At 42.4% G+C, this 25666-nt stretch overlaps 2 protein-coding genes across 4 annotated transcripts; one reads left to right on the top strand and one right to left on the bottom strand.

Annotated features, from left to right (window-relative positions):
• Positions 1 to 1963: 1963 nt before the first annotated feature.
• On the top strand, positions 1964 to 9149 carry mogat3b (monoacylglycerol O-acyltransferase 3b; the record flags this gene model as incomplete). Its single annotated transcript, XM_080779665.1, has 7 exons — positions 1964 to 2045; positions 2463 to 2570; positions 2651 to 2721; positions 3008 to 3212; positions 7292 to 7466; positions 8065 to 8249; positions 8340 to 9149. 7 exons carry the CDS (start codon positions 1964 to 1966, stop codon positions 8492 to 8494), a joined length of 981 nt encoding a protein of 326 aa, XP_080635791.1. The 3' UTR covers positions 8495 to 9149.
• A 1080-nt stretch (positions 9150 to 10229) lies between these two features.
• Positions 10230 to 24103, bottom strand: srrt (serrate RNA effector molecule homolog (Arabidopsis)). 3 transcript variants are annotated; one of them, XM_080779910.1, is made up of 20 exons: positions 24011 to 24103; positions 22752 to 22869; positions 22365 to 22509; positions 22096 to 22269; positions 20812 to 21000; positions 17384 to 17553; positions 16540 to 16706; positions 15437 to 15550; positions 15146 to 15332; positions 14709 to 14881; positions 13896 to 13957; positions 13683 to 13761; positions 13300 to 13491; positions 13035 to 13205; positions 11926 to 12079; positions 11548 to 11741; positions 10985 to 11141; positions 10776 to 10871; positions 10568 to 10681; positions 10230 to 10467 (listed from the first exon to the last, which is right to left on the bottom strand). In XM_080779910.1, the coding sequence occupies exons 2-19, from the start codon at positions 22867 to 22869 to the stop codon at positions 10575 to 10577; spliced, it is 2649 nt and encodes an 882-aa protein (XP_080636036.1). In that variant the 5' UTR covers positions 24011 to 24103; the 3' UTR covers positions 10230 to 10467; positions 10568 to 10574. The 3 variants fall into 3 exon arrangements, with proteins under 3 accessions (XP_080636036.1, XP_080636034.1, XP_080636035.1); XM_080779908.1 differs by having other exon boundaries at positions 10579 to 10681; XM_080779909.1 differs by having other exon boundaries at positions 10579 to 10681; positions 22752 to 22890; positions 24011 to 24093.
• Positions 24104 to 25666: the final 1563 nt, after the last annotated feature.

The raw sequence follows: 25666 nt of genomic DNA, 5'->3' as shown, positions 1-25666 counted from the left end.
GAAACCGATGGATTGTGCAGTCCACGTAGGGAATGAGACATTACCCCAGGTGAAGGAGTTTAAGTATCTTGGGGTCTTGTTCACGAGTGAGTGGAGGACGGAGAAGGAGATCAGCTAGAGAATCGGAGCTGCAGGGGCGGTATTGCAGTCGCTGTACCGCACTGTTGTGACGAAAAGAGAGTTGATCTAGTCTAGTGTCTACCGAGCAATCTTCGTTCACCTATGGTCATGAAGTGTGGTAACCTGACGCTGCCAGATGAGGGCGGTATTGCGGAAACATATTCCCCAACACAACACTCATCTGGGATCTCTGACGGAGTTGAGCCCTGAGTCAGATCTGCTTCCTACCGAACCAATCAGCGTGAGCTAAAGGCGGGATGCGGATGTGACGGTATATAGACACGTCGATATGATTGGTTGTGTTTGCACGCCCACACGGTGATAGACAGACGCTCCCATCCAATCATCTACCATGTATCTTGAAAAAAAGGAACAGCCCCGTCATCGAATTTGCTTCCGCGATCCCAGATCCAAATAAGCTGTGAAACAAATTTGTGTAGCAAGCTTTTTGGATCTGGCAGCGTCAGGTTAGAAGTGTGGGTCATGACCTAAAGAATAAGGTCGCGGATACAAGCAGCCGAAATTAGTTTTCCTCCTCCTCTATGTGTCCTTGGGAAAGACACTGAACCCTACGTTGCCTCCAATGAGTTGGTCGGTGTGAGCTCGCCCACCATTGGTGTGTGAATGTGGGAAGTGAGGACGCTGGCGTCGACTGTTCGCCGCCTCACCTCCCAATGTATGAATGAATGAACCATTGTAAAGCGTTTTGAGCACTTGGAAAGGCGCTATAAAAATGCAATTCATTATGTCCCACTGGGTAGCAGACCCCAGGGCAGACCAAGGATCAGATGGAGGGATTATATTTCTAAACTGGCCCTGGAACACCTCGGGATCCCCCAGGAGAAATATTATTAATGTTGCTCTGGAGCTCTCTGGTGGAGCTGTTGCTCCCGCGACCAGACTACGGATAAGCGGTTGAAGATGGATGGATGGAAGCTTAAATTTTCCAAAACATATAACCCCCCCCCCCACACACACACTTATTGCGGCCCCACACACACACACACACACCCATATAATGCCATACGCCCTTACCCCTCTCAACCCCCCCCCCACCAGTACAGGAAAACACCAGCTACGATAAACCTCTCTAAGCAGCAGTGTCAAAATGTATAAAAGCAGAAGGCATTATATATCTTTCGCAAAACTGCAGAAATTAACATTTTGTGCAGCAGTTTATTTTATTTCTGTTTTTAATAATCAGTCTTCATACACATCTGATAAGCCTCGGTCGTGTTTATCTTTGACATTGCATTCTTGTGTCAAACTATGGGGGGGTTGAATTTGTTATCAGTTGTTCCACTTGAGCTGATCAAAGTACACACAGAATGTAGCTGTCCTTTTTGCTCACTGGCAGACCGGTATCCACAAAGAACAACAGGACATATATACTACAATAAGGTATCAGATACTACGGTAAGGTAAGACTTCTTTTCGCGAAATACGAGTTATTTTTGCACTACTCACTGCCAGGGTTCACACAGACGCATATTTAGCGAATAATTTGTGATCTTTAACATCTGCATAGGTTTCTTAATTAACCAATAAAATAGGTTTACCCAATAACAAATAAGCAAGTAAGAAATATAGATATGTATGTTAAATATGTCATTTTGTGGCTGTGTGACACAAATGTTGTCTTCCTCTTAAGGAGAAGTCAAGCTGATAGGCTATGCTCTTTGGTTATAAACCAAAGTTCATATCTGTTTTGTTATGCAATATGACAGCTAGAATGTCATACCCGTTCTATTATAACTTGGCTAATATGAACTGTAATTATGACAGTTCATGAGGTTATTGATGTATGGACGGACGTTGATGTTATGGCACACAGGACACTGGAATGACGCAAGAAAAAACTCAATGGAAGGAGTTTCTAGAGACCATCAGTGTTTTGCAATGGGTAGCGTCTTTCCTCTTCCTAGGTGAGAGTCCAAATTAAATACTATTGTGTTCATAACAAATAAATACGTCCTAGATGATTACAACAATGCATGCAACTATTAACTAGGCCTATGGATACTTATAGAGGGCATGCACATCATGCATGAAGTGAATGGCAAATCGAGTGGCAAAGTGACTTTAACGTCGTTAGTTAAACTTTTCAGTTTGGATGTATGGGCTGTCAAGGCCAGAAAGTAGTTTTTGGCACTCAGTATGGCGTTCCGGCATAACTTCCTGGTTTGATGATGATGTCACACGCATACCCTCTATAGGATTCAGAAAGTCTACACCATGGGCCATGCAACTGTCCTGCATTTTACACTTATTACAGTAACTTGCTTGTTAAACTGATTTATTTTAGCATCCTTTTCACATAATCACTATCCTCACCTTTACAGGAGTGGGTTGCATTATCTTGATGGTCTATCTAATGTTTACCTGTCTGTGGCCACTTGCAACTCTATCCTTCATATGGCTGCTGAAGGACTGGAAGACCCCTGAAAGAGGTAAACAAGTACATTCCTATTTCTCACTACTATGGCCATTATGAGAACTGTATGGACATGTTCATTTCTGTCTCCACTAGGGGGCAGGAGGACCAAATGTGTGAGGAACTGGACAGTGTGGAAGCACTTCAAAGACTATTTCCCAGTCAAAGTAAGGTGATAACTGTATTTATGACATACTGCAATTTTGTAATAGGGCCGATAGATTTTGCACTGAAAATGTTTTTTTTTTTTTACCTAGTTGTTGTGTAGACCTACTTAAAAATGTATAAACCTATTTCAAATATACTATAAGTAATAGGGAAATGTGATTACAACTCAATACTAAATAACTGTTGTATAACTTAACACTAACAGGCAGCACAAATCTCTGTTTAATTGTATTATTTAACACACAATATTAATACAATATCATTTACCTCAAATGTCCCGTCCAGTTGGTGAAGACAGCCGAGCTGGATCCAAATAAGAACTATCTCTTGGGATGTCACCCGCATGGCATCATGAGTATCGGAGCCTTTGTCTGTTTCACCACAGAGAGTTGTGGCTTCATCGAGACCTTTCCCGGCGTGCGCTCCTGCCTGGCGGTACTGGCCGGTCTCTTCAGGATACCACTCTTCAGGGAATATCTCATGTGTGCAGGTACGCTTGTAAAACAAATACATCAATGAATTAATTAACAATAATAATAATAAATATAGCTGCGAGCAGCGATAAGGCGGGACCAAGGAGAGGGAGAGAGAGAGGAGGGTGGAGAGAGAGAGAAAGAGACAGAGAGAGAGAGGGAGAGGGGGGGTGGAGAGAGAGAGATAAAGAGAGAGAGAGAAAGAGAGCGAGAGGGAGAGAGAAAGAGAGAGAGAGAGGGGGTGGAGAGAGAGAGAAAGACACAGAGAGAGAGAGAACAATATGCACAAAAAACAACCACAGGCTGAGTTGTCGCTACCCGGATTTGAACCAGTGACCATGTGGTCCAGAGGTGAGAGCTCTACCAACTGAGCTAAGCAGACACAGTAAATTTTCTCATTGTAAATAGTAACATCATACAGTATTCATATAGGTATTAGATGCAGAAGAAGTTTCACAAAACAGCAATTTTCATTGGCTCATAAAAACTAAATTTTTTCACTTAGAAAAAATGTGTTACGATTTTTTGTCCGTATAGGTCCAAAGTTCAAGTGTAGACGTTTTTGTGCATTTTGATCAAAGATCCTGGGAGGAGATACATTTTTACTGTTTTTCATATAATTCAAAATGGCGGGTGATCTAAGGGTCAGAGGTCAAAAGTCAGAATATGGAAGTTGTTCAGCATGAGGAGACGCACATGTGTATCAAAGTTAAATTGCAGACGGTCAAACAGTTCATGAGCTATGTACGTTCAAAGTTTGTATTTTCAATTGAATGTTATAGCGCCACCGTTTGGCCAATGGTCATGGGCTTCGCATAGTCATCGTTTGGCATGGTCCTCTACCAGAATCCCGCGTTTCGTGAAAACCGACTGCACGGTTCAGCCAGAGCTGCTATTTCTGGTGGTTAGCTGAGGTGTAAAAGAAATACCTAATATAGCTGCAAGCAGCGATAAGGCGGGACCAAGGAGAGGGAGAGAGAGAGAAGGGGTGGAGAGAGAGGGAGAGAGACAGAGAGAGAGGGGGGGTGGAGAGAGAGAGAGAGAGAGGGAGAGAGAAAGAGAGAGAGAGGGGTGGAGGGAGAGAGAAGACAGAATACACTTATTACACTATTACACTATTACACTTATTACACTATTGCACTTATTACACTATTACACTTATTACACTATTAGACTTATTACAATATTACACTATTACACTACTATTACACTATTACACTTATTACACTATTACACTACTATTACACTATTACTTATTACACCATTACATTGCTGTTACATTATTACACTATTACACTACTATTACACTAAATAAACTTATTACAGTTACTAGTATCTCTATTATTGTGATGTCATGTCCGAGAGAGAGAGAGAGAGAGAGAGAGATATGCACAAATAAGAATCAAAGGCTGAGTTGTCGCTACCCAGATTTGAACCAGTGACCCTGTGGTCCAAAGGCGAGAGCTCTACCGACTGAGCTAAGCAGACACTGTCAGTTGACTCATTCTAAACAGTAACATGCAGTATAGGTATTAGCTGCCAACCGTATTTGGAAGACGTATTAGTTGCATGAGAGGTTTCACAAAAGAGCATTTTCGTTGGCTCATAAAAACTTCATTTTTTCACTTAAAAGAAATCTGTTACGATTTTTTGTTCGGTTAAGTCCAAAGTTCAAGTGTAGACGTTTTTGTACATTTTGATCAAAGATTCTGGGAGGAGATAGATTTTAAATGGTTTTCATATAATTCAAAATGGTGGGTAATCTAAAGGTCAGAGGTCAAAAGTCAGAACACGAAAGTTGTTCGCCATGAGGAGACAAATATGTGTATCAAAGTGTCATTGCCAACGGTCAAACGGTTCATGAGATATGCACGTTCAAAGTTTGCATTTTCAGTGCTATAGCGCCACCATTTGGCCAATGGTCATGGGCTTCACATGGTCACCGTTTGGCATGGCCCTCTACCAGATTACCGAGTTTCGTAAAAAGCGACTGCACGGTTCAGTCAGAACAGCTATTTTTGGCGGAAGAAGGAGAAGAAGAAGAAAAAAAAACACAAATACAAGAAGTGACCAAAGTCACTGCGTGTCTTCTTGGTCCCTTAAATATAGCTGCAAGCAGCGATAAGGCGGGACCAAGGAGAGAGAGAGAGAGAGAGAGATTATATAGAGAGAGCAATATGCACAAATAAGAATCACAGGCTGAGTAGTCGCTACCCGGATTTGAACCAGTGACCCTGTGGTCCAAAGGTGAGAGCTCTACCGACTGAGCTAAGCAGACACTGTCTGTTGACTCATTCTATACAATAACATCATGCAGTATAGGTATTAGCTGCCAACCGTATTTGGAAGACGTATTAGTTGCATGAGAGGTTTCACAAAACAGAAACTTTCATTGGCTCATAAAAACTTCATTTTTTCACTTAAAAGAAATCTGTTACGATTTTTTGTTCGTTTAAGTCCAAAGTTCAAGTGTAGACGTTTTTGTACATTTTGATCAAAGATTCTGGGAGGAGATAGATTTTAAATGGTTTTCATATAATTCAAAATGGTGGGTAATCTAAAGGTCAGAGGTCAAAAGTCAGAATACGAAAGTTGTTCGCCATGAGGAGACAAATATGTGTATCGAAGTGTCATTGCCAACGGTCAAACGGTTCATGAGATATGCACGTTCAAAGTTTGCATTTTCAGTGCTATAGCGCCACCATTTGGCCAATGGTCATGGGCTTCACATGGTCACTGTTTGGCATGGCCCTCTACCAGATTACAGAGTTTCGTAAAAACCGACTGCACGGTTCAGTCAGAACAGCTATCACAAAACAGCATTTTCGTTGGCTCATAAAAACGTCATTTTTTCACTTAAAAGAAATCTGTTACGATTTTTTGTTCGTTTAAGTCCAAAGTTCAAGTGTAGACGTTTTTGTACATTTTGATCAAAAATTCTGGGAGGAGATAGATTTTAAATGGTTTTCATATAATTCAAAATGGTGGGTAATCTAAAGGTCAGAGGTCAAAAGTCAGAACACGAAAGTTGTTCGCCATGAGGAGACAAATATGTGTATCAAAGTGTCATTGCCAACGGTCAAACGGTTCATGAGATATGCACGTTCAAAGTTTGCATTTTCAGTGCTATAGCGCCACCATTTGGCCAATGGTCATGGGCTTCACATGGTCACCATTTGGCATGGCCCTCTACCAGATTACCGAGTTTCGTAAAAAGCGACTGCACGGTTCAGTCAGAACAGCTATTTTTGGCGGAAGGAGAAGAAGAAGAAGGAGAAGAAAAAAAAACACAAATACAAGAAGTGACCAAAGTCACTGCGTGTCTTCTTGGTCCCTTAATAATAAAACAACTGAGGCTGTACAACACTGGCATTTAAAGAAAGTATATAGAGGGTATGCGCGTGACATCATATCATCATACTCTGAAGTTATGCGGGAATGCCTACTGAGTGGCAAAAAACTACTTTCTGGCCTTGACAGCCCATACATTTCCAAACAGAAAAGTCCTATGTGAATGTGATTGCATCAACTGACTTTAAACAACATTAAATTCATTCTTTATGCATGCGCATACCCTGTATACGAATTGTATACTGATTTTAAGTTAAATTGCAATTAGCCACATCTAACGTAAACATTACAGTATTTTACATCCAGAAATCTTTCCATGTACCTTGTGTAGCCCCCCGCCATCCACCAGAGGTTGCTATTGTAGTTCATGGATTAGACTTGCATAATTCCAGCCTTGGAACATGTGCTTACTGCTTACAGCCTGATAAGAGTAGGGCAGAAGGTGCTTGAGCAAAATCAAACAAATCTGAGATACTACTAGTGGTGCATAACAATAAGCACAATAAACTGTGAATGGATTTCATATTCTATACGGATCACAAATCATTTGTGCTTTTATTGCTGTAGACATGATAGCAAAAACTCATAGTCAAAGTAAAGTAACCACTAACTAAGATGGGATGGGCTTCAGCTGATCATAAGGTCAATTGATCAGTGACCCAGACGCACATCTGAATTGATAAGGATGAAGGACACCCTTGATTTATTGTTGCATAATCTCTCACATTATGATTCATCCGATTAGGCCTTTATCCAGTGAGCAAGCCCAGTCTTACACATCTCCTGTCAAAAAGTGGCAAGGGAAATGCCGTGGTGATTGTGATAGGAGGGGCTGCGGAGTCCCTGGCGTCCTCCCCTGGTATCAACACAGTGGTCATGAAGCATAGAAAAGGATTCGTCAGAGTGGCACTCCAGTTCGGGTGAGCATAAGTAACCCATTTAGGCCAGACGTCGACGTCAAAAAAAGGTCTTCTAAATCCTAGACAGTTTTCTTGAAAAAATGTTTCTATGTCAAGTCATTCTCAAAATGTCATGTCAAGAACCCCAGAAAATATATGTAATTGGCCGCCGACATCCATCTGAAAAATATAGCTAAAGTATAACATAATGCTTAAAACACTAAATAGGACAGTATTTATACAAATATGTATGGTACGTTCTGTAACTTGCATATACTATTATCATTCTCTTTGATTGATTGATTGATGGACCCCCCCCCCTCTTTCCTTTGTCCGTTGACTGAACTACTACTTATTAGTATTATTTATGATTATTATTTTTCAAATGTGTTACTTTTAATGTTGCCGTCTCCTTGGGGAGACAATTTTGTACTGAGAACAGAATGATGCTTGTGTATAAAATGTATTGTCTACCCCGGCAATGACAATAAAAACAATACGTTGAAAACCCCCCCACTAAATACGCCCATCTAAGAACACCTGAATAAACTTCAATTAAATGAGTAAACCTTAGCCTGATTATGGTTATTTGACACAATACGTGTTGGATTCTCCTCAGGGCTGACTTGGTTCCAGTTTACTCATTTGGGGAGAATGAACTCTTCCGCCAGGTGATTTTCACAGAGGGCAGTGTGGGTCTGCGGTTACAGCAGCTGTTTAAAAAGATCGTGGGCTTTGCCCCCTGTCTTTTTCTTGGCGAGCGATTGGGGTGGCTTCCATACAGGACTCCGGTCACCACTGTTGGTGAGTAATTTGTCATTTAATGGCATTTAAAGCATAACTTTGCATGTTTGTTGTACCCAGCTATTTATTCTTCTAATACTCTCCTTTTAGTGGGAAGCCCCATCTCAGTGCCAAAGCTTCCTTTGCCTTCAGACAAAGAAGTGGACTACTACCATGGTCTTTATATGGAGGCCCTGACCAAGTTATTCCACGAACACAAGGTCAGCTGTGGACTCTCCGAAAGTCATGAACTTCGTATTATTTAGACATTTCACTCCAACATGAACTATATATGATATGACCTGCAGTGCCGTCTTCAGTGGGACTACTACTTGAATGGAAACTAAGAGTTAGGACCTGATTTAGAGAAGATCGTATCGTTTAGAACTATGACCTTTTCGGCTACAATAATTAAGTTAACCGTGCCGTGTAATGCATTTCACAGGTTCTGAATTTGTTTCCATACACACACACACTGGCTCGGTTTCAGATAAGTTTAAAATAGCTGATCTACAAGCTCACAACACATCCCAGAAGAAACGCGTTGTGAGCATGTAGATCGGCTACATTTGCTTTTTTGAGCGGTGCACACTGCTCCAATGCCTGGCTTTGTGTGTCCCTATGAAAGTAGTGAAAAAGTACCGCTGGGTGACCACTGAGTGGCACTGTTGAGCAGCCGTCACAAACTCACCCATTGACCACTGCACCACACACAGCACCACTCAGTTCACACGTACCTCCAGTTCTCATCTTAATGTAAACATAAACCCAGATCACAGAACTTTACACTCACAGGTTATGGGAAGTTTCAGGTAACGGAACGTTCTGGCAACACCCGATAATTCAAATATATATTTAAATGTGCCGACTGTGTAGTGTGTACCGTGTAAAATGTTTTGCAATGTTGTGTAGATGGTGGTGCCATTTACTGTACAGTATGTCTAATACCGTAATTTAAATGTGCCATTAAATTCTAAGTGGCAAATTACTTGCATATGCCATGTATATTTAAGAACATATTGACATCTGAAGTAGTTGGGAAAAGGAATAAAAGTCTGTGGGCCCCAGAGAATGTGCCATTAAGCTTTCTTGTTGAGGTCTTGAGAGAGTTGCGATGCAACTTTGTTGTCTTTTGAGTGAATGTCTGACCAAACTCATTAATCCAATCATTCAAGTAAATGTATTTATCCGACTACCATAGTAGTTCTAATCAGGGACAGGGTGAACCAATTTCCACAATTAATCCGTTTTCCTATTTAAACCTGGCTTATTTTCTACTCTAATGCATAAGAGGAAAATGTGTCTAGAGATAGAAGAATTAAACTCTGAAGCATAAAGGACAGCATTGCAGTATAAGAACAGCAGCTAGACAATACCAGCTGCCTGTACCATAGCCTCATGTCCACGCAATGGGGGCGGTGGTGGCTCAGGGGTAGAGTGCCTGGATGGGAACCGCAAGGTTGCCAGTTCGAACCCGGGCTCCCCCAGAGTTACTGTCGAAGTGTCCTTGAGCAAGACACTGAACCCCTAATTGCTCCCGATGTGCTAGTTGGTGCCTTGCATGGTTTCCGCTGCCATCGGTGTATGAATGGGTGAATGTGATGCACAATCTATGTAAAGCGCCTTGGATAAAGGCGCTATATAAATGCACCATTTACCATTTAAATGCACCATTTACGCAATGTCAAATAACCAGCACAGAAAATGGTTTCATTTGAAGGCAAAATCAATTCTTCTGTCCCTCGAGACAACAATGCAATTGACTCTTACTTCCATAGAGAGCAGAATAACTTGCAAACTCTAAAAACACGTGGCTCTTACCGTCAGGTACAATCCTTATAGTTGACCCTTTGCAATCATTGCTTTCTTAACTGTTGAAAACTCCTTTAGTCGAGACACTGACAAGTTAACCGCCATTCAAATAGTGATAAAGTAATGTGTAATAAGTCAAGAACTATTATATTTTCATTGGGATAGAAAAATTCAACCTGAATTGTCATATTGACACATTTTTATTTGTATTTTGAGGCATTACACATTGCAATAGAACATGAATCTAATTTCATAATAACAATTGCAAAAAAATATCAGATAATTCCTTTTGAAACGAACACAATAGGGCATTAGACTGACTGAGGGTCAGTTAAAGACGAAATTCTTCTTTTAAAAGAAGTCAATGTCATCTGGCGCGTCCAGGTCACGATATTCAATGATGTTACGTGGATCACCCCGTGCCATTCTGTGATGGTAAGAAAAGAAACCGGTGTGAATTCCCAGTTAGGGCTGAAAACGTTATGAGAAGGGTAGAAAGATAGTAATACTCCTAAGATGATCCATACACTGTTATCACCTGTTGTTGCGTGGCTTCCCCAGGTAGCCACCTTGTCCTCCTCGGAAGTTGTCATAGTTACCGCGCCCCCCGCCGTACTGGTTGGGCGGGTAAGGAGGTCCACCTTGTGGCAGAGAGAAGAAATATAAATACATTCTTGAGTCAGGAGGTCTAGGTGTGAAGGGACAATCACTGTGACACATCCAGCAATGCCATACCTCCGAATCCCATCACAGGTGGACGAGGCTGTCCGAAACCCATCATTCCCTGGGGTGCTTGAGGTGGAAACGGCATGTTGGGGGTTCCTAGCAATCCTGGAGAAGACACACGAAAAAGAACGACTCACTATTAAAGCACCATAGAGCTTTAAACCTTGTCTTTTTTTCCCCCCCATTACTTTTAAAATAAATAAAAACTAGTCCCTTACCTTGTCCTGGAACTGGCATAATCGGCATCTTAATTTCTGGGAGCGACGGCCTTTTGGCATCCATAAGGAAGTCGTTGAAGAAGGCCACCTCTTTTTTCACCTCTTCTATTTTGTCCCCATGTTTGTTCAATATGTGTTTGCGCACAAACTCTGGACCCTAGCAATTTATTAAGAAACGGATACATTAGCAACATTTAGGCCTGACCTCGAAATAAAAGAAAATCTTCTAAATCCTCCAGTTTTCTGAAATAAATATTTTCACGATTTATAAAAAATAGCAGACGCATATTTTTCAATATCTAAATTACAACATGTTTAAATTAACCAAAAGGGGTACTTCCCGCCCAAAATGGTTTAAGAAAAAACGATTCGTTTTGAAGCATTCCATAAACAAGAATGAATAGTAGGACTATATGGTCAGAGTCTAAAATCCAATCAATATCTCCGTGATAGAAGAAGGGACCAAAAATATACAACTATAAGATAAAGCCAGTGAATAATGTCAAGTATCGTCCTCGCTAGGCGTGAACTGAACTCGAACATTCCTATACGAGCGCACACACCTTAAATTTCTTGCCACTTAGGGGGCAGAGCCACTTGTCCTTGCCCAGCTCCTGAGTGTTGGCAGACACAAACTTCTCCACCTCTTGCTCGGGATCTTTCCGGCCCATTTTGACAGCCTCTTCCTCCGACAGCACCTCCTTCAAACTGAACAGGGGGCTTAGCTTCTCCTCCACCAACTTCTGCCACTGCGTCACTGTGTTGCACAACATACACGGCTCCATTACACCACGTCTGATCCGAGTGCTTACAAATTTCAGACAAAAAATACTAAACAGCGGGCAGTATGGTGACTCGTAAATCATGATGGGAAGTCGTCCAGTTACCCATTTTAACGCAATGAATACATTTGAGTCCTCAAGCTGCAGAAATGCACTGACCTTCTCCATGCGTGATGCGGTTTGGAGGGATGGGTCCACGCACATGGACCATACCACAGCGATTGGGCATCTCGTCCTCACTGGGATATTCGCAGGTGTTGTAGTAGTCGATGGAGTGGACAATGCGCAGGTAGAAAAGCAGACGGTCCAAAACCTAGGGTGTGACATGATTGCACAATGTTTTTTCAGAGACTAATTGTGGCCATCTGATGATTTGCTGAAGTAACATTGATGGCACAGAACCAGATTATGATCACAGGTTCAGAATATTGTTGTTGTGGGGCATCATAGAACAGTATACTTTGACAGTGTTGCACAAAAAGCAGTACATGAACCTACAATCTCACAACACGTTGCGATTGTAGTTGTAGCGCTATCATCGTTAAAACATTTTTTACAGGTCTGGGCCGGCCAAGCGGTCCAGGCACCTAGGCTGGTAATCCAGCCTGACAGCGGGTTCGCGGGTTCGAGTCCCGAACGCGACGACCTTTGCTGCGTGTCTTCCCCCCCCCCCCCCCCCCACCTCTCTCCCCCTTCCCTGTCAAACTACTGTAAATCTACCAATAAAGGCAAAGGTCTCCGTCCCATTCATTTATTACATGCGATGCCCTGGACGGAGATTATCGATATCAAAACCGATCGCATCGCTCTGGGAGTGTCTGTGGAGTCAAAAATCTAAAAAAAGGTTAATAACTCCTTATCTAATTCATTCCGTCCAATTCTAAGAAAAGATTACGTGTTAGGACGGCCCATCGCTGTCCCGTCGCTAGTCGCGGTAGAATGAATCATATCTCCCGTCGTTGTCGATCGCCTCTAGAGTGTTTTGGCTACATCTAGCTACTTCAGCCACATCCGCGATAACATCCGGTCCGTCGCTAAATGTGCTCCTATGCTGCTATAAATCGCTGGGCGCTCCGATTTAATGGATTAAATAAACCCCGGGCCCTCAAGGTGTTTTAACAAGCTCTGTTGAATAAATATGAACTAGATTCTATTCATTGGAATTTGGAACGCATCCAATTTTGTTTCATTTCCTGAAACATAACGGTTTTGCCAGCAATGCCATATGCATTGTGTGTGTGCGTCTCTTATTAGAAGTGCATTCAGACCGTCACAAGCTTGTCGTCCCTCTCCACGGTGGTCTCTGTAGGGTTTCCATCTTTGGGGCCCTCCTCCGGGTCTGCCCCACTCGCACTGCCCAGGAGTTCCTCCTCCTCTGCACTCACTTCCTCTATCAGATAATCAGTGATGTTCTTCAGGATGGGGTTCTGAGCTGGCAACTGTTGAGAACAATAAATCCATAAGAAAAGGCAATTTGGAAAAACAAAAGTTGAGGACTGAGAACCAGGTGTACCGTAGTACCAAGTACCGTACCTCGGTGCTCGGAGCCTCTTCCCGGAGTTTGTTGTTCCAAAGCTCGCCTTTGTCGTCCAAGGCGTGGATGAGTTTGGCGGCCAGCTTGATGTCATTGCGGAGCACCCCTTTGTGCTGAGTGATGCCGTTGACGTTGCGCACCCTCCGAGCGAGGTCCCTGTTCACACCTGGTATCAGCTCACAGTCGCGCAGCTGCAAAACGGAAGCGTGAATCATCCACAAACAATATTATAGCAGGTTATCCGCATGTCCATGTGCACGATGTGCACATGGACTAGGTAATCAACTGGCACTACAGAAAACACAATTGGATCCTGTCAAACATGCCATGCACGTGTAAACCTTGAAGGTTAGCGTCTCGTTTCACTTGCAAGGAGACTTACGCGAATGTTCTGAAGGTTCCAGCAGACCTCCTTGATGTTGACGCTACGATCAAATGTCACCCAGCAACGTCTGAAAAACCTGCAAAGGGGCGGCGGCACAAGCTTTGTTTAGAATTTGTGAGAATGTAATTCTCATGTTTTTACTCTTCCACAAATTACCTTCAGTATAACAATTATTTTCACCATATTAGAAAACAAGGTGAAAGCCTATACCTGCGCTCCGGGTGGGGGTCGGACAAGCACACGCGCAAGAAGCCAGGGTATCTCCGGCACAGCTGAGAACAATGAACAAACGAGAGCAACATTAAAAATGCTACGATGGCTGGTGTGTCACTCTGCCATTTCCTGTCAGTCTACTGGTCATCGATCAATAAAAGGCATAAAAAACTGTGTGTCACAATGTGTTGGCCATTATTGGACTTTATTACAAATGGCATTTTACGTGATCTGATCATTTTCTTCTGCTACTAACATAAGCTATTTGTATTCATGACATGTACATATCCTTTTGATTATCTGACCCCCGTTTCTATAATAATAGTTTCAGCCACTGCTTTATATACTGTAAACATGCGATATGACAATACAGTTGATGCGGGGTCTGGGTGTAAAAAGCACATGACCTTGCTTCAAAGGATTTTTTTTTTTTTTTTTTATGTCTGGAGTCTGAATCTCCCAAGAAAGTTTAACCTCGGGTACAATTATCCCATTCTGACCTGAGATCAGATTCATACGAGGTTTCCACTGGACACACACTGGTCTGATGAACCCATTCTGACCCGAGGTCAGATTCTAAAAATGTCAGTCGATTTGTCAAAAATAGCAGACCTACAAGCTCATATCGCGCCACTCGGTGGCGCGCTATGAGCTTGTAGATCTGCTATTTTCCAATAGCTAAAGCACAACATGATGCCGACACCAAAACGGGTTCCCGTTCAGAATGGGTTAAAAGAACCTTGAAACTATATCTATTCTATGAGGACTCCATAAACACTGTTTAACGTTCCTCCTACTGGTCAAACTCACAGCAATGATTTCAGCCTTGGAGATGGTGGGGGCGATGCTCCTCATGAAGAGAGAGCAGGTCCTGTGGAGAGGCCGCGGGCGAGGAGAGTCGTCCTTGGGTTTCTTCTCCTCTTTCATCTCCTCCTCGACGTCGTCCTTGGCGGGTTTCTCCTCTTTGCTCTCTTTGTCATTGGCTGGGAGAAAGAAGCTTTAAGATTTAGTGGTGATTTACTAACAGGGGGTTCCCCAAAGTCTTCAGCCCGAGTCGTGCATTATTTGGTGTCTGTCTTTCCCATGACCCAGACATATTCAATTCATATTCAATTCAATCATTTGAAGCCCCTTTTCAATAAACTGCCATTTCAATGAACTGTAGTCTAGTCCATGAACAACTACTTCAGACTAGTGCCAGTGTGAACCACAGCATTAACCCTTTACTTGACGTTGCTTTGGCTCACCTTCCTCGCCTTCCTCCCGTTCCTCCCGTTCCTCACCCTCCTCCTCGTCGTCCTTGTCCTCCACCTCTTCCTTCTTGATCTTGACAGGCTTGTCGGAGGAGACCGAGTCGGAATCCGAGTCGGAGTCGCTTTCAGAGGCGCTGGCTTCGTCCTCGCTGTCCCCACTGTGTTTCCTCTTCCTCCTCGGCTATAATGAACAAATTGCAATAAAGCAACGTTATAAGTGGATGATTGTTTATATATTTTGTGTGTGTGTGTGTGTGTGTGTGTGGTGGGAACGGCGATAAACACCTTCTTGGGCTCTGGAACTTCTTCTTTAACCGTCACTTTCTCCGCCTCCTCTTTGATGCTATTCCCTTCAGAGCCTCTGGCAGCACCCTTGTCCACGCTGGCATTGTTGACCTCCTGTGGCACAGATCACAGACAAGACAGTCAATGCAGCACAGCACACAGCAGGACATGTTGACTGCAACACCAGTCGGCTCAAGCCAGCGCCGGTTTAGATGAGAGTTGTGACAACTCCGTTCACTTCGCGGTGGCCAGTCCAACGGCGGCTCTTCTACACAGACTTCTATTGGCGAAGTGTGACAAAGTCCTGGACCGGAAGTTAGCAGAATGCACTGGACTCAGGCTACACCACACAACAGCCCAGCTTTAATGATCTTAAAAATCCCTATATTTTAGATGCTTTTTTTTTTAGTAATAGTACAACGTAAACATTACAGAAACTTTAGTTGCCACTGTACAATACTTGTACAGTTGTCATGCCCTCTGTCTGTTTCTTTTCTACTGTTGGGAAATATCCCTGAAGAATTTCTAACACATGATAAATATTTAATTAAGATCCTCTTAGCATCAAGTAAAAAAGCAATCACACGACGCTGGTACCAACAGGAACCACCAACGAGAGATCAATGGATGGACATTATTGAGGAACTGTATTCTATGGAAAAACTAACATTCATACTGAGACTACAAGAGGATAAATTCTATAAAAAATGGGAAAAGTGGAATCTCTTCTCTCAGCCTAGCGATATTGCAATAGAATTCCATTGAATGTTTATTGTAATATGAAAAATGCAGCCTTTTTTTTCTTTTACTTTTTGTCCTTTTTCTTTTCTTTTTCTTTCCCGTATTGTCTTGTTAGTTGAGTTTTTGTTTGTGTCTGTTCTTCCTTCAATAAAAATTAAGTGGAAAAAAACAAACAGTTGTCATGCCTAAAACTGTCAATATTAATTTTGCGCCACCCTCATTGAAAACAATGCATTTCAAACTCCAGATCGTCACACTCCAGGGCTGCAATTGAACAGCGCTCGGTTTTCTTGCCCCCTCGATGACGCCACTCTCCTAGTCTACACTACTCAAACAGACAGAGAAGACAGACGACTGTATACCTTGTCTTTCTCTCCGGGGGGCTTGCCGTCTCCATCCATGGCTTTATGCTCCTCCCTCTTGGGCGGCTCAGTAACAGTGGCCAACTTCTCCCTCTCCTCTTCCTCCTCGGATGGCAAGTCCAGGATACGAAGGTCATGGTCAGTCCCTCCCTCCATCTTTATCACAGCTGGGAGAGAGAATGGGGACGTCATGGCTTAATATCAACAATGACCAATGTGTTTGGTAGGGTGGCCTGTTTTGGGTGGTAACTGGATTATGAAAACATTTTTAGAGGGTATAAAATAGTGCCCCAGGATACTAATGTAGCTCGATAATAAATTGACCACCAATTGAACACCAACTAAAACCATTAACTACTTTAAATCTGGCGTCCATATTTTGCGTACGTCATTGGCAATGAGGGCAAATCTACAAGCTCACAGACTAGCAGATCAGAGCTTGTAAAATCCGCATTTATTTGTAAGATACTTACAGGTTTTTATGAATGTATTTTTTACAAGAAATCTCTAAGAGGAGAATACCAGCACTCACGGACATGTCATTTAAGGCACTTTTATTATTTTATGGTTGGCATTAGTATGCTGCAGCTGCAGACAGCACGACGTAACGTACGCGTTTCGGCTCGGAGCCTTCGTCAGCGCCGCATACATTTTTTATAAATGTACTGTATGCAGATAAGACAAAACAATCAAGTATGTCACCCGATGAAGGCCGCTCGCGGCCCGAAACGTCGTGTCCTGAATGAAATGTTGGGTGTTTTAACAAAATAAACACTGTTTGGAGAAAAGACCGTCCTTCTCTGAAAACAAGCAAGTATCCCTGTATTGTACTTCACGTCTTCACCTGCATCCAGGACCTTTGTGATGGCCGGGGTGCGGTCGATGTCCAGGGAGACATTATCGAGCCAGCCGTTCTCCATGAGGAACAGGAAGACGTTCAGGCGGTTCTGCAGTGCACCGTGAGCCTCGGCCTTCAGTTGGCTGGCTTCATCTGGGTGGTATCTGGACCTGAACCTGTGCCCGGTGTTAAGTTTTAGGACAGTGGTGGGGGGGAAGGGAATTGGGGGGGGGGGGGGGGGGGGGGGGGGGGTTGGGTGGAAGCGACACACAGGTTAGATAATGAATGGCATTATATAGTATCTTACAGCTGTGTGGTGCAATCATTCTAATTACTCTAGTTACAAATAGTCTTCCACATTTTGTTTTTCCCAAAAAGCACTCGGAGCCAATAACTAGAGCCAGACCAATGACAACCACTGAGTACTAGATGTTTTGTTTAAATAATTATAATAGTTTAACCACATAGCGTCGCTATTCTGGGCATGTCATATTAGGCAAACATTTGCCTATTATTAAATAGCATACGTGTATATACATCTACAAGCTCACAATGCTGCGCAAGTACGCAGTGACACTTGTACCTTCTTTCATCAAATTGATCTTTAAATGTGTTAATCTCACCCCAGCTGTACAGCTCTGTCCTTATGTGATAAAGACAACCACTAATATAATCACCTCTAAGGGATCAGCAAATGGCAACTGCAAGGCAGTAGCCTGGAAACCAGACGAAATCTGCCACAGCAACAAACAAAATGCCCTGGGCAGATTGGTCTGGCACTCCCGAGGTTTTGAAAGTACATTTCGCTCAGACCAGGTTTGTTGGGTGACCAATCACAGCCCACTGTTCAAAGTGAGCCTTTTTTTTTTTTTTTTTTTTGCTGTGATGTTCGATTCCGTTTGTAACGGCCCCTTGGAAATGAATCTTCCACACCGCAGTTCCAGACTAATACACAGTGATATTAGTCTGGTGATGCTAGCCTAGCAAGGCAGCACAACCTAAAAATCCCCTTTAGTCAGTCCAAGTGGTCACGCCCTGTTCAAGAATAATAAATAATAAAAGCCACCGGACAAGCTCAGAACACACTGCAGATCGACTATGTTCTAGAAAACTTCAGACATGCCGGAAATAGGGACACTAGGTAGCGTTTAAAAATTGGGACACGTCAGCTGCCTAATTGCTGATACGGACATCAAATACCAGTAATTGCTGATATATCGGTCGGGCTCTACCATCAATGACAGTTTTCGTACTTTCGGCTGGACATTTGAGTCCTATTTGGGAAGAGCAAACAATGCATAGACGTCAGTGAAACTCCCCATATCTATGTTTAGAACTATCACATCAAAGGACGTCATTACAAATGATTACACTGCCTAATCCTTACTGCAGTGTTCGGTCCTTCAGTGAGTGTATGCATGTCTGTGATTATATCTAGTTAATTGCACATATCAGGAACTTGTGGGTCAGCTCACCAGAAACAAGGTTAAAAACACAACAGGGAGAAAGATCATGATTGAAAATGTAAACATTCATCTACATTTAAATCTGTACATTCAAAGTTCAATTTTTTACCATTTTAGTGGACTTAATTTACCTTTTGTTCTCCCAGTTTTAATAACAAATAAATACTGAGAGGGATCTCTCTCTTCTGTGAAAATGTGCTCCACTTCACCCCATGGGTGTGTCTGTTGTATACACACAATTTCGGTTTGGGATTCGATATGGTTTCCGAATATAAAAAGAAAATAGGGAGGAAAAAAGAAGAAAAAAAAAGCATAAAACTCTAATGAACACGAAAAAAGGTGCTCCATGCGCGGAAGACCACTTCACTGACTATCTGAGATCCCTGGTACTGTGTGTCTAAAAGAGCAGCTGCATTGTAAGCAGTGCGTTCCCTGTGCTGTCTAACAGTCGGAGCGAGTCCGGCGGACGAGATCCACGTTCTCTCATCTTCCGAAAACAGAAAAAAAAGAAAAAACCTGTCGTGAAGGTAGCAGTAGGAAGAATGAAGGGGGGAAAAGGAATGGTTATGTCAAAAGAAAACACAACATTGGCAATTAAGCATGATCCCTAGACTCTGCTGTGAAGTAACAAGTGTAGTAAAGCATTGACAGACATCATGAAACTGAATCTCTGTACGGTTAAGCAGCAGAGCGGAAATAAGCATTAGATAAACAGTAGTAGGGCTGCACGATTCTCGCTAAAATGGATTCTCTAGATGGGGCGATTACAGTCTAGACAGGCTTTAACCCATTCAGGCCTGACGTCGGGGGGAAAGAAAAGTCTTCTGAAAGAATATATATTCAAAGATTTGTGCCGCATTTTTCAAAAATAGCAGACCTACAAGCTCGTAGCGCGCCACTCGGTGGCACGCTATGAGCTTGTAGATCTGCTATTTTTCAATAGCTAAAGCATAACATAATGCTTAGTTAAAACACCAAAAGGGGTTCCCGCCCAGAATGGGACAATAGTGCTCGACTTAAACATAGCACAGTACTATATATGAAAGTGCTGGTGTCTTAACACAAATAATATTTTCCTTCCGATCATTTTAGACCTCTTAATCAAAGTGATTAACTTTTATCGACAGCCTAACAATATTTTAAGCCAGATTTTTTTTCTGTCGTACGAAATGACGTGACACATTGTGAACTCGTAGAGCTGCAATTGTTGCCGGGCAACTGCGCTAAATAAAACAACACGTGAACGCAGTGCGACGTCAATGGAATCGACATTTAAACGCAGGAATTTAGATGAATCGTCCAGCCCTAATTTACACACTTATTTAATACTCCGGGAGGTGAGAAACCCCACCCTGGAGAGTATTAAGGAAGAGCACAGTGAACGAAGTGTGAATATGATCAATAAAGAAACGTTAATAAAGAAAATGTATCAAACAGTAAACTTTTTTTTTTTACTAAAACATTATGTATATGAAAATGCAAGTCAATGGCCAGTAATGAAATGGCTGAAATGTTGGCCATGGGCTCAGTTCTAGAATGAGGGTGTGGGGGAGGCTGCCATGTTTGCATAAGATTTGTTTTGATTGAATACACTACCAAGTTAAAGATGGAACACATTTAAATTAATCACAATATAAGTTATGTTAAATTATGTGGAATTTAATAACATTTGTGCTCTGAAGGAGCCACCAATCATTTGCTCATTTCAACTACCGTATATTTTAATTTGTATTTTACAACACTTGGGCACAGATTAAAATTGACAGCGCACAATGGCCCTTGATGGAAACATCACCCAGTCATCCACCATTAGAATCTGGCCCAATTGACACCGCCAGTGCCATTTCAATACAATTTTTTTTAACTTATCGATAGAATACAGATAAAATAAATGTTACACCTAAACCAAAACCCTACTAATATTCAGAGGAAATAATTGAGTTTAAGCACAAAGAATGACACACGTACCACTCCTCGTCTTTGTGAGCCAAAAAGAAATCCTGCATCTGCTGCCGGCGGAAGTCACTCTTGTATTCATTGTAGCGCTTGACCGCCTCCGTCTCGTCCACAGAGTCGTCCAAGGACAACAGGAACTCCTTAAAGGTCTTCATTATCGGAGGAGGGGGTCCATGGTCCATGTCATGGATGTTTCCAAGCCTGGTGTGACGTCACATAACATAACTCATTATAGTCCAGTAGCCATTGTGAACCCGGACATGTTGAGTACACCAAGGTTTTATGTTAGAAATGTTTAGTATGGGTCCCCCAGCATGTAGAAACTGCAGGATGCTACCTTGCATATGTCGAGCAATTTTCATAATTGGCATAATATGTGACCATACCATTAACAACCTATGGAAGGCAAGATATTCAAAATGTCATCATGCTTTATGTAGCATGTGACGTGTCAAACTAGGGGGTTTTCATGATGCCGAATCCAATCCAAGCATTCATTTGCAAAAGAACACTCTTTGGGCTAAAAACGGCAGTGCACTACCTGGCTGGCAATAATGGTTGTAAGCTGGCACACCATTACACGACTACTTCCAGTAAACCCAAACATGGGTGCTCGCAACCTCTACCATCACAACGCAGGATGCATATTGTAGAGTTCGCTGAGCATCTCTGTACTCTATCCTACATTCATTTTCTTATCATCTCAAAGTCAGCTAATCAATCATATTTAACCGTCAACCTTGAGTTGGGGCATTAGGACTCGTCTTTTTGGAAGCAGTCCTAAATGCAAAAACATGTTGCTCACAATCATAACTTGCTTCCATCCATTCAATGTCCAACTTGTCATACAGAAAGCATGCCTCATTGTGACTGGTTTGCGAGCTTGAAGATCGGCTATTTTTGCTATTCGTTGTACAGGAAGTATATAGGGAGTATGTGGTTGTCCCAAGTGTACATGCATGCATGCTTGTGTGTGTGTGTGTGTGTGTGTGTGGGGGGGGGTTGGTTTAACTACTGGTTTAACTAATAGTCTGTGGATGTCAACATACATTACATTAATGTTCAGGGTGGTCACGGTGCCACAGACCAAAGCAATTTATGAATATTTAACTGCATACTTTGCCAGAGAATGTCTCTCGATTCGTTTCAATTACATGACAGAACATTTTAAAGAGTGCTCAATTACCCAACAAGAGCAAAGACAACATGCACTATACTTCATACTGTTGCATGACCTGAACCTGTTGTTCAACCCCAAAAGCAGGGTGTGTGTTACAGAGCCCTGATTACTCTTACCTGGCCTGGATGGGGATGCCGTGGTGAGGCTGCATTAGGTGGAGGTCAGGGTGACCCCAGTGCTGAGGCGGGGCATAGCTGGGGCCTCCACCACCACCACCACCACCTCCACCTCCACCACCTCCATATCCCATGTCATATCCGCCATGGTAAGGGTCTCCACCGTGGTCATCCCTGCTCAGGGGGAGACTGGCGTTTTAGACAACAACACAGATGCTAGAAGATGTACAGTAGACAATAGTTAGAACACCGTCATCACATCTTCTCACCAGTCTCTCCTCATGCGTTTCTGCTGGGGACTCATGTCATGTCTGGGCGGCGAGAACCTCTCCCGGCGACCTCTCTCATAGTCGCGGTACTCTCCGCGGCTGCGCCGCTCCCTGCCTCTGTCCCACTCCCGATTAGATTGGCGCCAGGAAACGAAAACAAAGACAAGACAAAAGTAAGTACACGTACATGAATTCTCTGAGAAACAATAAAACTCACTTTTGGGAAGAGTGGGATTTTGTTGAGCTCAAATAGTGGGGTGCATACCAAGTACTGCACCCACAAATAGTCCCTCTCATGACCAATTTATATTTGGTTGTGTGTTCGACACTGGTGCGCAACAGACTATAAATCACCCTCTCAAGTATGTAACACCCCTCTTTATCACCTGTCATTCCAGTCGTCTCGGCGTCTGTCCTCTCTCTCTCTTGAGCGGTCGTAGTCACTCCTCTCTCGTCTGAACTTGTCTCTCCTCCTGCGATCGTATTCGTCATCGCTATCCGCCATCTTCACGAAAAGACAGGACAGCTAGGGTTACAATGATGAGGTCAGATGATGGCGAGTTACGCGACAGTGAGCAATGGCAGCCACACCTCCTATATTTAAACAGACCCAGGTTGCAACTGTACACTCCCCCCCCACAATAGCCGATATATAGCTCATAACTATTAGAACTATTGTCGGCGGCGACATAACTGTACATACATTTCACATATTCCAAATACACAGCCAGCCATAGATTGCTCCTATGCCTGCCCTTGTAGCCGAATGATGGTGGCTGTATTAAACGTTGTGGCACTGCGTGTGTACTCAGCTCAGTCTACTAGTACTCACCCAATAATGAATTCCTTCTACTTAATTTGGGCGAGAAGTACACAAATGCAGCACAACAATGTTTAAAGCCGCCACGATCAGTCTGCTACCCGGGTGGGCACAGGAGCGATCTATGGCTGTGTATTTGGAAATTGGAATACATGATGAAATGTAATATCATATTACATTTCATGTGACATATGACAGCTGTTCTAAGGCAAGTCTTGGCCAGTGTTTTACCAGATATAATGCATTAAATCCTCATTAAACAAACGATGATGACAAAGTTTAGTCAAGGTGCCAAAGCGAAGTGAGTGTGCACTGAGGGAGAGTCATATGTAAAGTTGTAAACTCAACCTGAGCTCAACAACAAAGCTATAGTTTAAGTTAGGCGAGTTAATGTGATTTAATAGCCTTGGATAAAGACTATCATAGATTTGATGGATGTTTTATAATACTTTGTTTCTGTATTTTTTACGGATGCTGCTCACTATGTAATAGGCCTTTACAATGACTCGACTGATACACATTTATGATCCTCTGCCAATTCTGGCTGCTTAACAACCTTTGTCTTTGACATAGAAACTCTGAATGGAGCACTAGACGAAAGAGAGTTTCTGAATAAACTCGAGGAAACAAAGATCAAAGTGAAAAACACTCCTTTGCTTGGAGGACATTACCAAACATTACCGCCACTGTTTTGCACGACCACGTTAATGTAACTATCGCACTCTTTATCCCCCAATTAAACAAACCATGTTACCATCATATTAATCTACCGACGTGTGAATCGGCACTTATAATATAAACATATACATGTAAATGAAATAAATACCTATATTAGCTTGCGTGCTACTAGCTCTCTCTCTCTCTTGGCTTTGATCTTATTGTTCTCCTCTGAGCGTGCGCGAGCCGCGCTCCGGCCGGGCCATGTGACTTCCGGTTCTTCTTCGGATTATTTCCGGCAGTATGAATAACGCCAAATAACATAGATATGGTTTACAGCTTACTGCCCCCTACCGTTCAATAATAAAAAGGTCCTATTAAACTCACCAATCTTTATTTAATCAGTGGTTTTCTCTTTAAATTTGTCTTTCACAATCACATACTGTATGATCTAAGTCAAGACATACATTGTTGAACACCGTTGAGTCTGGACTGCCGCAACTACACTATCCAAAAAAGGACATAATATCAAGCAAGCATCAGACCAGGCCCAACCATGCACCACTGATGCAAATGCAATGAAAAAAAAAAAACAACCACAAACATTATGGATTTTATAAACCGCAATAGAGGTGCAGTCAAATCAAATTGAGCTGATGTTACATTTCTGTGAAACTGTTATTTATAGGGCCTATCAAAGAGGCAATAATAAAAGGCTATTATTACTAGGTTTAGTAGGTTTGTCTTCTCTCTATATTATTTTCTTTAGCACCCCTAGGCGTCCAATTAAGTAACAATGTTGTTATTGACAAAGGTTCATAGTTCTTACTCTAACTTTGCACTTTGTATAGCCTACAGTAAGTCACTCTGGCTATGTTGCCCTTTCTTTCCACATACTGAAAGAAGATAAGTGGGGATGACCTTTACTGAAAGCCATTGATCTAGGTGAAGAAGGTCTTCAGAGTGCAGACACATGCCATTGCACAACTTTCAACAAGTAGGCTACTTAATGCTTTTATTGACAGACATGTAGGTAGACTGATTATTTCTAAGACCAAAGTTTATTACATGAGCTCATGCTGGGACATTCTTGAACATGCAGGTCCGTAAGTAGTTTTCTGCTGAACGAGAGACCAGACCCTGCTTATATATCATACCATACTTAGTCATAAGCTCTATTTATAACAATAAATAATAGGCCAGGATGAAGTGGCTATAATATTCTGATTGTAATTGCAAGGATGGATGAATGACATGCAGACACCCTCACATGATGATCTGATTGGAAAGACAGTAGGGCCTAAGGCTTTACCTATAACAGCATTAAAGGAAATATACCGAACAATTAGAATTTGTAGTATAGGCCTACTTTTACTTATTCAAAGGACTGTCTATCACTTTATGCTTTTCTTTGTCCTTGGCCTGTACGTAGCGTACCGCTGTTTCATATAATCCACTACGAAGCAAAGCCAGGCATATATGAAGTGGCGTGGGCCCCGGTTCCTATGCTAGATGAAGGTTCTGGAATGCTACAGACATCTTCTTCTGATCCATCTTTGGATTGTGGTTGGTTGGTCCCAAGGGATGGAGCTGATGTAAAGATCAAAAGGATTATCTGAAAGAAACTATTAACATGAAAAAATGAACCACATACAGTTCACTGTCATTTGATGTCTTGTTCTATGCTCCAGACTGTATAAAACGCTGCTGCTGGACATTTAATAAATCCTTTTTTTAAAACATTCACTTATTTATGCGATATATGTAAAAAAGAAAAGAAAAAGGAATGTACTTTCCAAGGGACTGCACACTCCATGGTGGCACC

This window comes from Protomyctophum bolini (genome assembly GCF_963924005.1).
Source record: "Protomyctophum bolini genome assembly, chromosome: 13".
Lineage (NCBI taxonomy): Eukaryota > Metazoa > Chordata > Actinopteri > Myctophiformes > Myctophidae > Protomyctophum > Protomyctophum bolini.
This window is presented reverse-complemented; position numbering and strand designations above follow the sequence as displayed.